General features: G+C 42.2%; 1 protein-coding gene across 1 annotated transcript in view; it reads left to right on the forward strand.

Annotated features, from left to right (window-relative positions):
* Window positions 1–11,088, forward strand: part of LOC109466283 (glutamate receptor 2-like) — a 55,719-nt gene extending 44,631 nt beyond the window's left edge. Inside the window, exons 10-18 of the mRNA XM_019763991.1 lie at window positions 319–523; window positions 1,412–1,554; window positions 2,233–2,480; window positions 3,827–3,966; window positions 4,718–4,851; window positions 7,060–7,212; window positions 7,807–8,012; window positions 8,477–8,606; window positions 9,071–11,088. Of these exons, the coding sequence (XP_019619550.1) occupies window positions 319–523; window positions 1,412–1,554; window positions 2,233–2,480; window positions 3,827–3,966; window positions 4,718–4,851; window positions 7,060–7,212; window positions 7,807–8,012; window positions 8,477–8,606; window positions 9,071–9,346 (1,635 nt within the window). The 3' untranslated portion in view covers window positions 9,347–11,088. The remainder of the gene's footprint in view (window positions 1–318; window positions 524–1,411; window positions 1,555–2,232; window positions 2,481–3,826; window positions 3,967–4,717; window positions 4,852–7,059; window positions 7,213–7,806; window positions 8,013–8,476; window positions 8,607–9,070) is intronic.
* Window positions 11,089–12,217: the final 1,129 nt, after the last annotated feature.

Raw genomic sequence — 12,217 nt, forward strand, 5'->3', positions numbered from 1 at the left:
TTCTTATTCAACGCATTCATATATATGGTCAGACAGGAGTCTAAATCCTTCCTGCTATAAAATTGCAACATGATGCAACCCTACACTAGTTACCATGGTGAGAGACGTATCGCTCAGGTCATTGACCATACTTGTTTGGAGAGGAAGAGGAAGAAACTGAGCAAAAACAATATGTTTTCCTTCGGTAAACATAACTACAGCCTGGGCAGCGACGCAGAAAAGAAGTGCTTGGAGGACAGTTTGCCGGGGCGCTACGCTTCTAGGAGCATGCGGACTTGAGTGAGTGAGTGAAACATAACTATGCCAATTTTCCACCAGATCGGTTCCTGGAGTCAGGAAACCCTGCAGTTCCCGCTAAACTCGTCAGTGGCGTTCATGAGCGGAGCCGAGACTGTTCAAGATTTCGTCACTGACCTGCGCAACCGTAGTCTGAAAGTGGTGACAATTCTTGAGCCTCCCTTTGTGATGGAGAAGGACGTGGATGAGCACGGCATCAAGCTGGTCGGGAACGACAGATTCTACGGTGGGTTTCACTCAATAAAGAATGGCAATAGCTTCACTGCCCTCCATTTTTGTTCGTACAAAACTTCCTACCTGAATGTGATTCAAGTAAGGATCCGGCGTTTTCAACGGTCCCGTTTCCCCATGTTTACACGTATGTTTTGAATAACATCAATTCGGAATGAATCTCTTTACTACCTACATGAAAAATGGAAGTATTGTTTTTGGTAAGTCTATGTGTGTGTGTCTGTGTTTCCTAATGGCCCTTAGGTTAGGTTGTATTGGATATGGGTTCAGGTCAGATGGAGAAAGTCATTAATTATGTCTACATCTTGTAGTGCTCGCTGTTTTCACAGGTGTTTTTTTCGATACATGGCCTCCTTGACAGCTGACAGCCAGTGTTGTTTCCCTTGAACTATAAAGAAAGACATCATGGTGTCACCATCACACAAGATCTAAACATTTCATGGAGGTCTGACATCTCGGAATTCTTGTTACTAACAGGAATTCGGAATGGACCTATACCATTATTACGTCACAGTTTGTTTACCGCAATGAATGCCGGTCAATCAACGTTTATATTGTACAGGGGTGCATAGCGCGGTGTGTGTTTCTGTAGCGTTAGCCTAATATAAGGCTTTTAATACAGTACTACTTTCGTCTAATGTCACAACTAAATCACCCATGCGGCATGTAATGCTGTGTCAACACAACTAGACGCAGCAAAAATCAGACATACCTTACTTTGAAATGATCTTTATTCTTTAACTGACCGTTCTAGAATGTTCTTTAGAACAGGTAAACAAACTGTGACGTAATAATGGTATAGGTCCATTAACCTCTTTATTCAAAACATGTCATGTTTTTAGACTTTCTCTGATGTTCACTAACATGTTTGTTCTACCGCCAGGATTTTGTGTTGACTTGTTGAAGCGGCTGGGCGACGACTTAGGCTTCCGCTACGAGATATATGTGGTCGAGGATAACACCTTTGGCATGAAGGATCCAATAACCGGCAGAGCCAATGGCGTCATCAGAGACCTGATAGAAAAGGTGATACAGCCTTAGTACGCATCGGATACTTGTAATTACCGCCATTTTTCTTGCCCCCGTGAAAAATGGAGGTATTGTTTAACTTTTTGGTATGTCTCTCTATTTGGTCAATTTCTACTTTTTCCAGATTGGGGCTAAGACACAGTCACCATCACACAAGATCTAAATGTTTTTATATCTCCATATTTCTGTCCATTATAGTTTTAAGATTTCCTTTCTGGTACTCCTACAGCAAGGATATAAGTGTATGACACCCTCTGTCGTTTTAATTAGAATACTAGCACACTCTGCATGCCGTGTATGTACATTCTTGATCTCACTTGCCTCAGCCTTATTATTGTTATTATGGTTGTCAGACTTCTCTCACGTGCTAGAAGTGTTCTTACTGCAAGGGTCCGCAAGAGTTACAGCGCTCATATATCGCTTTAGAATACACTTTGCATGCCGTTTATACTACGTTATTTATCTCACTTGTCTTATTCTGTCTCCCAACCGCCCAGAAAGCCGACCTGGCCGCAGCTTTCGTCCTATTGTTAGACTTTCCTCAGGTGTTCTTATTGCAAGGATCCAACTTTACGACGCTTTAACCACGTTTACGACGATTTAGAATACTAACACACCCTGCCTGCCATGTATGCACATTCTTGACCTCACGTTTTTGTCCTCCTCACCGCCCAGAAAGCCGACCTGGCCGCGGCCTCCCTCACCATCAGCTTCCAGCGCGAGAAGGACATCGACTTCACCAAGCCGTACCTGGACCTGGGTCTGACCTTCATCATGAGCCGGGAGAAGCGGGACGACGATCTCTTCAAGTTCCTGGAGCCGTTCGAGATCCGGCTGTGGATCTACATCGCCGTGGCTACCGTCGCCGTGGCGCTGTTCCTGGCACTGGTCAACAGACTCAGTCCTTATGACCATCGGGGAAGGTGAGGTGGTACCGTCTTTTATATTATACCCGGGCCGCAATAACGTTGTACATGTCAGACAAAATCTTGACACAAAAAGAAATAGATTTTGACAATCTTAATACTATGGGGCATAAGTCGGTTGATAGATGTCATTGGAGTGTTGGAATGGACACTTATCATGGGGCTTGGTTTTTAACTTGGGGTTGCGATCTGCACGTTCTAACGACCGGCATTGACTAGAAATTGCATTTATCTACTTTATAGAAGTTGTTTTTCTTAAAGGATGGTCATTATGGGTTCACCACACCACGAAGTGGTGTGGTGAAACCATATTGCTTTTTCTGATGTTTCTTCTCCTCCTCCTTCTCCTCCTCCTCCTGCCATATCTTTAAATGGATTCAGCTTCTTCTATTTTAGGGTCCTAAGGTCCTGAATTGGTATGGAGGTACAGTGGGCAAATACCCCTAGGCGTTTTTTAATTATTGTGATACATGCTTTTAGAATTGGTTTTATTTGTAGTTTTTTGGTCTGTGTTATAGCAAATGTATTACTGTGTTAGTCTGCCTTGTTTACCACGTTTGGGCATGAGTCATCAGAATGGAATGCAGGGCATCAACCAATAGGCATGCAGCTTTCCTCTATACTTCTTGCTGATTGGCTGTTGGGATTTAACTTGATTAACACCTGCACAGAAGCATTTCCATACTGACAGTATGTCTGTATTCAAGTGTTTTGGTAGGTATTTCAAGCTTTCCTGCTCCAGCATTGGAATGCCGGGCATGGACGTTTTTTATTATTTAGAAAATCAACAGTTTGCATTATGCAATTAAAAATCCTAACCAATAAAGTAGGGAATAGCTATCCAACTGTTGTTTTAGTTGTATTTTACTTCATATTATAGTTATATCAATGTAAATCATTGTTTTCCCTTGTGTTTCCCATTCTTTCCCTGCCATGTCGTAAAATGTGGTGAACCCATCGCTGTATTTGCTCCAAAGCAAATATTGGCCTTTCTAGTTATATAGAATTTTTACAAGAATTGAAATATTTCGATTTAAAAAATCTTATAATTTACTTCCACTTTTCCACATATTTTTGCAATTGTCTCACATTTCTGGTTGGCACTAAAAAAAGCCCATAGGAGGCGCATCACAAAATGCCACATGGCTAACAGTAGTCTTTTCAACATCTTAAAACGAAGTTTTGTATGAAAATTAGCATGCGGAAATTAGAATTGGGAAATAACTTATATAAACTGTTTTTAAGTTGTTGTTGTTTTTTGGGGGGGGGAGAATATGCAGCCAGCTCTGTAGCAGAGTGCTTTAAAGCCATGAAGGTCACTTACTAGTATATCCTGTGTCCAGGGCTGCCCGGAAGGGACAGGTTCTCCCGCCCATCGCCAGCCAGGAGCCGCCCAACCCCATGGGCGTGGCGAACGCCGTGTGGTTCTCCATCGCGTCACTCTTCCAACAGGGACCGGAGACGTACCCACACTCCCCTTCCGGTACATGGGCTTTTATATACCTTTAGCACTCTCATATATCTATGCATACAACTCCTAATTGTACTCTTTAGGATTATAGCATGGGGTAGCTTAGAAAATACGTGTAGAAGTGTACTAGCTCTTAGTTAGTTCTATTCAGCATTTTGCCAGACATAATATCGATTTAAAACTTTTTGTAGAATCTTGATAGACTCATACCAGCCATTAATATTATTATCTGCCATGCATTGTACCTGTTACAATCGTTGTGCAAGAAACTTGAACTTGACTTGACTGTAATATGTCACGGTAGAGAGTCCGATCTAATAGAATCAGCGATTATAAATGCCTGTAGAGATCCCGATCGGAGTCTTTGTTAACAGAATCTCCGATCGGGATCCCTACCGGGAGTTGCCGGGATAGTCAGAACTTTTGAACTTTCATTCATGTCACTTTAGATCAATGGATTGACTTGAAACTTCGGATTTGTAAGTGGGAGATTTCTAGCATCCTGATCGCTATTTCTGTTGACAGACACTCTGATTCGGATCTCTATCTACGAGATCTGAGTTCCTACTCGATTGTAACACTATATCACAGACAGAGACGCGCTAGCCTTCGTTGTTTGAGCAAGTAGGATTTATTAGGTCTTATTCTATACTTCTTTTTTTGCACTTTTGTTCATTTGTTGTTGCCATACTTTGTACCATGTGCAATTGTCGTGCAATAAAGTTCTTCATAACCGTGAATCTGACACAATCTGTCCCCGCAGGCCGGATCACGGCGTCCTTGTGGTGGTTCGTGGTGGTCATCATCATCGCGACCTACACGGCCAAACTGGCGGCCTTCCTCACCATCAGCCGCATGGACCATCCCATCAACTCGGTAGAAGCCTTGGCCAACCAGGTAAGGGGCACGGCTCAGAATGCCTTTGCAAAGTGCCTTTTAGGTAGCAAGCTAACTTCGGTTGGGGAAAGTCGTATTGAGGTCACCTGGTGGCGCCGAATGGCAGCCGCACAGACAGTGAGTGTTGTTCAACAAAAGTGTGTTCGAAGCAAATATGTTATATGTATCATGCATATGTGTATTATGTGACGTAAAAAAGGCTGCGATTCCACAGGTAATGTTTGACCAATAACCAAGCATTTCTTGTGGTTAGACTTATTGACTCAAAATCTGGGTTCGAATCCCTAGCGTGCCCCAGTGTTTTGTCCTTGGGAAAGGCACCTTACACCTATTTCCTCACTTGACTCAGGTGTAAATGAGTACATGTACCTAGCTTAGATTAGGGACGTCCTCTCAGATAGAACGTAAAGCCAGAGGTCCCGTGTTTAAGGAGAGCCACACCTTGAGCATGATAAAGATCCCACCACACTTACAGAAAAGAGCAGGGGCCCTTCCCAGTGTGATCAGTGGTACAAACTTTACAATCTGGTCTCAGGATTGACATTTTGAAGAGGTGATAGTCACCTGTTATGCCAATCCTTCCACAAATGTGGTAAGTTTTAATAGATGAAAAGAAAAATCCATACCAAAATGCATTTTATCCTGAAAGACGCTTTAAAATTAGTTATAAAATAGTTCAAATAGATATAACATCACAGCACACCATACGCAATCTTTATTCTATTTTCACCCGAGAATAAAATGCTTTTTTACTCGCTATAAATTTTGTCATAAATCATTTGTACATATGCATTTTTCATATCTATCTCGAATTCACTTAAAGTAACATATATGCCATTGGCCGGCCTTGAGTTTGGGGATGACGTCAGGGCGACACTTTCTCGAGAACCGATCAACAAAATCCTTTCATAAGCTCTACTCAAACCCTCCATGCGTCCATGTTTAGAGATTTAACGCAGCGTGCTTTATGCGATCGGCGGTAAAACTACACCACATAAAACAAGGGAAAGGCAAGGACGGACCATATATGATCCACGTAAAACGCTTAGAACGGGGCTGTCAGGACATGTGCTGAAATCATGTAACACTAAGTACTAAGCTCCCGGCGTTAGGAGCGGTAATACATTGTCAAATGTTGATCAAGTAAAAAAAATTACGCTCAAGTCCTAGGTATAATCAAGGACATTATAGTGAGATTATAGACTCTATATAATGTCCTTGGTATGACATGATCAGGGAAGTTCGTATTTTTCTTACCTGTGAATGTAGGAAAAACGTCGGTTCCCAGGTCGGATCGCCAAAGTTTTATGCTAGACATTGAAAACATGTAAAACGTCTTGTTGCAAGGCTCTGTTTTGCGTGTCACGGGCTTCAGACTACATTATTTCATATCCATGTGAATGGTTTAGAGTTGACTAAGTGTTTGACTTACCTTACAGTTTGCTTCGTCATTTTGTACGCCCATCGCCGGCAGGTATACAGGCTTTTCACATCCACCATGTTGGATCACAGTGTATGTCTGTTGCTGTAATCAACTTACCCGCCAACACCTGGTCGCCGAGATTCATATGATAATTATCATGACGTCAATGAAAAGCCCCCATTGGTCGACTCGTTTGCCAGTCACTGATTTGAAACAACGCCTGTGATTGGCTATTGAGTAAGCTGCCGCAAAACTTTAGGCCTGATATTCATGAGAGAGATAACAGCCGAGCATGATAGAATTATGTCAGCCTCAAGCGTACAAAGTTGAACATATATGATTAAATGTTATTTGTCTGACTATTCCTAAACAAAGTTGCGTTTTCTGTGTGGATTTATTAGGACTGTAAATGATGTAAACTGTATCTTTCTTACTAGTGTATATTTTGTGTAACCCTTACCTCTTTCTGCATGGCCTCAATGAAAAAGCGGAAAGACAGAATGGCCCAAACAAACAAACAAACAAACAAAACTAGGTAACATTTGCAAAGCAAATATTTAATGTTTTCCTTTGCATATAGTCAGACAGGAGTCTAAATCCGTCCTGCTATAAAATTGCAACATGATGTAGCCTAACACTAGTTACCATGGTAACAGGCAGCCTGGTTCAGGTCATTGACCTAATTTGTTTGGAGAGAAGAGGAAGAAGAAACAGAGCAAAAACAAGATGTTGTCCTTCGGTAAACATACTAGTAATAACCGCTCTCCCACCACGCCCTGCTACAGGTAGACGTGGCTTACGGCACTGTGTCCAACTCTCAACCCGCCGACTTCTTCCGCTCGTCCAGCGTCAAGACGTTTCAGACCATGGCTGAGTTCATCGCCACCAACGATCTCTACTTGGACTCCTCCGCTGAAGGAATCGAAAAGTCCAGAAAGGTGCAGGAAGTAACAAGAATTTGAAGATCTCATACCTCCATTGAATATAATATTTAGAGCTTTTGTAAATGTTTGTTCTTTTTATCTGTGTCATTGATTATGGAAATAATGTTGTAGTTAGCAAAATCTACTTTAATCTATGGTTTTCATAACATAAATTAATTAAATAAATTGCATACATTTTGTGTGTGAATGTCCTTTTTCATCAGTTGGAAACAACCTGGCTTTTTTGGGGTACAGAAACTCATAGGGAAACAGAGTTTGACTGGTGTCAACATACTAGCCTGTGATTGCATGATATTGATGACAGCTTTCTTATACTCCTCAGCTGTGAGCTAGCTGCGGAAACACATACAGACACACACACAGGCAAATCAAAAACGTTACTTCCATGAAGAATTACAAGTACTGACTTGCCTTTGTTCATTAGGATCCAAGGATCTTTCATGTCTTCTAACTCTCCTATCTTTTCTTATTTGTCATTTTTTACAACTATCTTTTATTAGCTGTTACGTTAAATCTTTCATAAAATTACTGAAAGCTTTAAATTATATTCCTGAAATTCTATCTCTCCTCTTTTTCTCCATTCCCCAGGAAAAGTTTGCCTTCATCTGGGACAGTGCCGTGCTGGATTACGTGGCTAACCGCGCCCCTTGCGACCTGAAGACGGTGGGCAGGCTGTTCGGGAAGATCGGGTACGGCTTCGGGCTGCAGAAAAGCTCCCCCTACACCGACCAGCTGTCCGTCAACATCCTGCGGCTCAGGGAGTCCGGCTTCATAGACGCCCTGACGGAGAAGTGGTGGGTAGGGAAGTTTGTAGGTGGAAAAACTTGCGGTTAGGGTTGTTGATTCAGAATCCGAAGGTTCTGAGTTCGAATCCCTTGCAGTTAGCCCTATTGACCATGAATTTGCAATAAGCTTTCCCATCATTGTCCTCCAGCATCTTCTCCTCAGCATGCCCCGAAGCTTCCAACATTTATTACAAGGCATGGTGACGACACACTCAAGTTTTCTTTCAAGTTATTTTTATGCCGCCACCAACGCAGACAAACGCGTACGCATGAACGGACAACATACATACACATTTTCACCTGAAAAGTGAGGAATTTCGTTTAAAGTGCCTTTCCTAAGGGCACAAGATCTGTAGCATGTCAGGATTCGAACTCGAGACCTCTTGGTTTGGAGCCGAACGTTCTGTCGTCACGACCCCCTCCACATTACTTGATATAAGCCCCACGTAATGGCAAGCTGCTTGTATTTGCAGGTATCATGACGGGAGCTGTGAGCCCGATGAGAACGTGGTTGAGGAAGTGCAGGGCACCATCGTGGTGGGGCACATGCTGGGCGTGTTCTACGTCATCTACGGCGGCATGGCCGTGAGTCTGGTGGTCCTGGTGGGGGAGTGGGTGGCCTGCGTGCTCAGTCAGAAAAGACACCAGGAAAAGGTCGGCATTCTTTGTTAAAGACATCCAATGTGATTTCAGAGTAGTAAAACTGGAAATATTATTAATAAGGCAATCTTAATGATATCGACTGCTTCACATTAGCACATTTCAGTCAGTATGTCATACTTTGGGTATTTAAAACTGCAGAAACAAGCCCCAAGATGAGTCCTTTATTTTATAGATGGTACCCTAAAAATCAGCCCAAGGCCCTTACAGTAACCATTTTCCGTCAGAATTTTGGGTATATTTACTCCATGAGGGTCAATATTCATTGGAATAGCGTGGTTTCATTGACCTACTAGAATATTGACTTTCCAAGCCCTAAAACTGCATTTAAATTCTAATCTCCAAGCAGATCTTTTGGTGGCTGCAAATACTATGGCTGTGTGAACACTATCGCTTTATTTCCACAGATGTCTCTCCCTCAAATCTTCCACGCCCAGTTTAAGAAGGTATGGCGGGGTAGGAAGGCGCTGAGCACTTCTCACCCGAGACATGACGGACAGCCGTGCGACGCCAGGAAGCTGGGCTGCATGCACTGCTGCGTCCTGGACCCCAAGGGCGCCAACTTCAAGTGCGTCTGTGTCAAGGAGCAGGAGAAAGATCGCAGCCCCAAGAAGGAGATAGTCCTGGAAGTGATGGCCCCAAACGGCGGGACCGATAGTGGAAAGGGAGCGACATCCCAATGACTGGAGCTTAACACTAGCCACGAAAGGCGACCTACATGTACATGGTCTCCTTCTTTCCAGGGAAGCTAACGAACACGCAGTATCTACTTAGTGGATTCATTCCTTAAGCTAACCGATATCTAGCACATCGCAGCAGCCTACCCCATTGCGGTATGGACAGGAAAGGTATGAAAGTCAGAACTTTGTGAACGTGTGCCATTTAGTCTCTGTACACTTGAAGAAGCCCACATGGTAAAACCGGTCATGACAGGATGAATAAATGTTCTTTACGGGAACTATATGGCTCCAGATGTCTTTCTGTGGGACGACTGTGGTGTGCTAGATGTCGGTTAGCTTGAGGAATGAATCCACTCTACTATACACTGAACACGCAGTATCTAGCAATATCTCCGTCTCATAAACATTTGACTATCCTCTGGAATGTGGTAGTATTGGTGAGACTTCGTTGTTTTAAACATCTCTATTGTGAAAACGTAATTAAAAATCCAGAAGGGTCAACATTTCAATACGGATCTGTCATTTTTAACGGGAAATCTGCGATGCAACCGTTCACGTTTTGACCACTGCAGGTTCTAAGGCTGCTACGTGAGGCTTCTCGGTCATCTGTTTGATCCGTTGCTTATAGATATGATGTAAATATGAATATATATAAAGATCGATATGTGAAGGCAAACGCTGAAATAAACCCGCCTATTGAAAAAATGCTCCAAAGTCTTGTCCAGATACCACGAAAACCGAAATAAAAACCTGTTTTACTACAAAGCAGAAACCAGAAACTAATCTATTCGAGCCCAATTACTGGCAAACCCCGTTCACGTGCACGGTGCATGTCTACTCAACTTCTAGCCAATCACAGCCCTCCGATTGTAGCAATGTTCTCGTGCTCTAATACTGAGTCAGACGACATTTTGGTCGTTTCAGGAGTAAAACCGTTGTCGAACGAACTTTCAGATTTTAAGCACTGTTCTTGTCTTTAGAGCCTTCCAAGATATGACATGACAAAGAACACGCATAGAGACGTTTAAAACGGATCATTATGCTAAAAAAAACATCGTCCCTTTTGCCTGAAACCTCCATCATTAGTACAGTCCACATGACAATCAAGAGCCGCGTTATGTCTTCAGAACAATATTGTATGCGGCTCATCACATATTGAAAGCAATATCGTGTGGCTCAAAGCCCATAACACGAGAGCTGACTTAAAACTTTACCAATGTCACAACTATCTCAACAATAATTAGACAGTAGAGTAGGACTTTAACGTTTTTCATCCTATATATATACATATAACGTTATATATATAAAAAGAGAGACCAAATATACAAATAATAGAGATACAGAGCACTGCACCTTGTGGTTGTTGGACGTGTGTGAAAAATCACCTGTACACTCCCTACACCCCTCAGATATAGCCTGCCTCTGTGTAATGTATAAATCATGACTAGAAAACTACTGTACAAACCATAGGAATTAGGCACGATGATCAATGTATTCATCGTTTACAACATAAAAATGCCAGAAGAGTCTATTGCAACAGATTTACAAAAAAAGTGACCCGCCCAATATATGACAAACTTTGGTTTCATTAGCATGTATTGTTTGACTAGTGCCAAATCGCACGAACGTAAGAAACTTAGAGAGACCATTATGTGCACCTTATCACATAACGTAGAGTTAAGGAGTATCTATTATGCCGATTGCCTATATTCTGTATCTGTATAGCCGTTATAACCGCCCTTCGGCGCAACACACCAGCTTCTGTATCTGTATAGCCAGTAGAACCGCCCTTCTGCGTAACACACCAGCTTCTGTATCAATATCTGTATAGCCGATAGAACCACCCTTCTTCGTAACACCAGCTTCTGTATCTGTATAGCCGGTATAACCGCCCTTTGGCGTAACACACCAGCTTCGCAGGCACGCGGCGCGGCGGCAGCTGGCTACATCATATCGAACGACTTGTTACACCTAAGCCTTTGCACATCTATGAACATTGTTAAAAGCTATCTTGTGATGATGTCCCTACTGTACTTGTGGCAGCGATTTCCACATGTACTCGTATCTATGATCAACATAAGTTTTTGAATACCTCAGTCCTTGGTTGATAACTTTGGTACTTGAATGAAAGCATGATTATTTCTTGTGATAGAACATGAAAAAGTCTTCGAAGTGGTTATTATGTTAGTTGATATCTTTGTTATCAGTTTGTTTCCACTACCCATGGCAGTTAAAGCTGGCAACTTGTTCTACACGGAGATGTTGGTACATGTACATGTAAGCGAACTATACTTTGAGAAGAAATACACAGCGTGCGATTCTTCACTGCACGCGGTGTAAGCACATACATACGCACCTACGAAGCACTGCGCACTATGGATGTAACAAGGTGTATGTAGAAAGATTACACGTATGTGCAATGCTGTGACGTGTTGTAGGTTAATACTCTCAATATCAAATGTAAGTAAAGATGATGTCTATTATAGGAATGTGGTATTTCAAAATGCTATACCACAAAAATGGATATTATCGGGTACCGTCTAACAAATTCTAATTTGACTTCTTTTTTCATAATTCTGTCTGTCTTTGCACTATGCAATGTCAAGAGTCTGCAATATATTGTAATGCTGCTATATATGCTGTCAAGAACTACTTTTATTGAAGTATGGTAAGTTGTGTAGGCACAAAGCAATAAGCAGAGGTATATAAACCTGTGTTAGGGTTTTTACCTCTAGGGCCATGCTGGTTTGATTATATGGTTGACATCCACACACGCATGAATTTTCATCTGTTTCTAAAAAAAAGGTTTTAGACCATACTGTAAATCGTACAAACCAGCTGCAAAATGAGCAAATATATGCCGTAAATTGCAAA

This window comes from Branchiostoma belcheri, unplaced genomic scaffold (assembly GCF_001625305.1).
Source record: "Branchiostoma belcheri isolate BF01 breed outbred unplaced genomic scaffold, Haploidv18h27 scaffold162, whole genome shotgun sequence".
In the NCBI taxonomy this organism is placed as follows: Eukaryota; Metazoa; Chordata; class Leptocardii; order Amphioxiformes; family Branchiostomatidae; genus Branchiostoma; species Branchiostoma belcheri.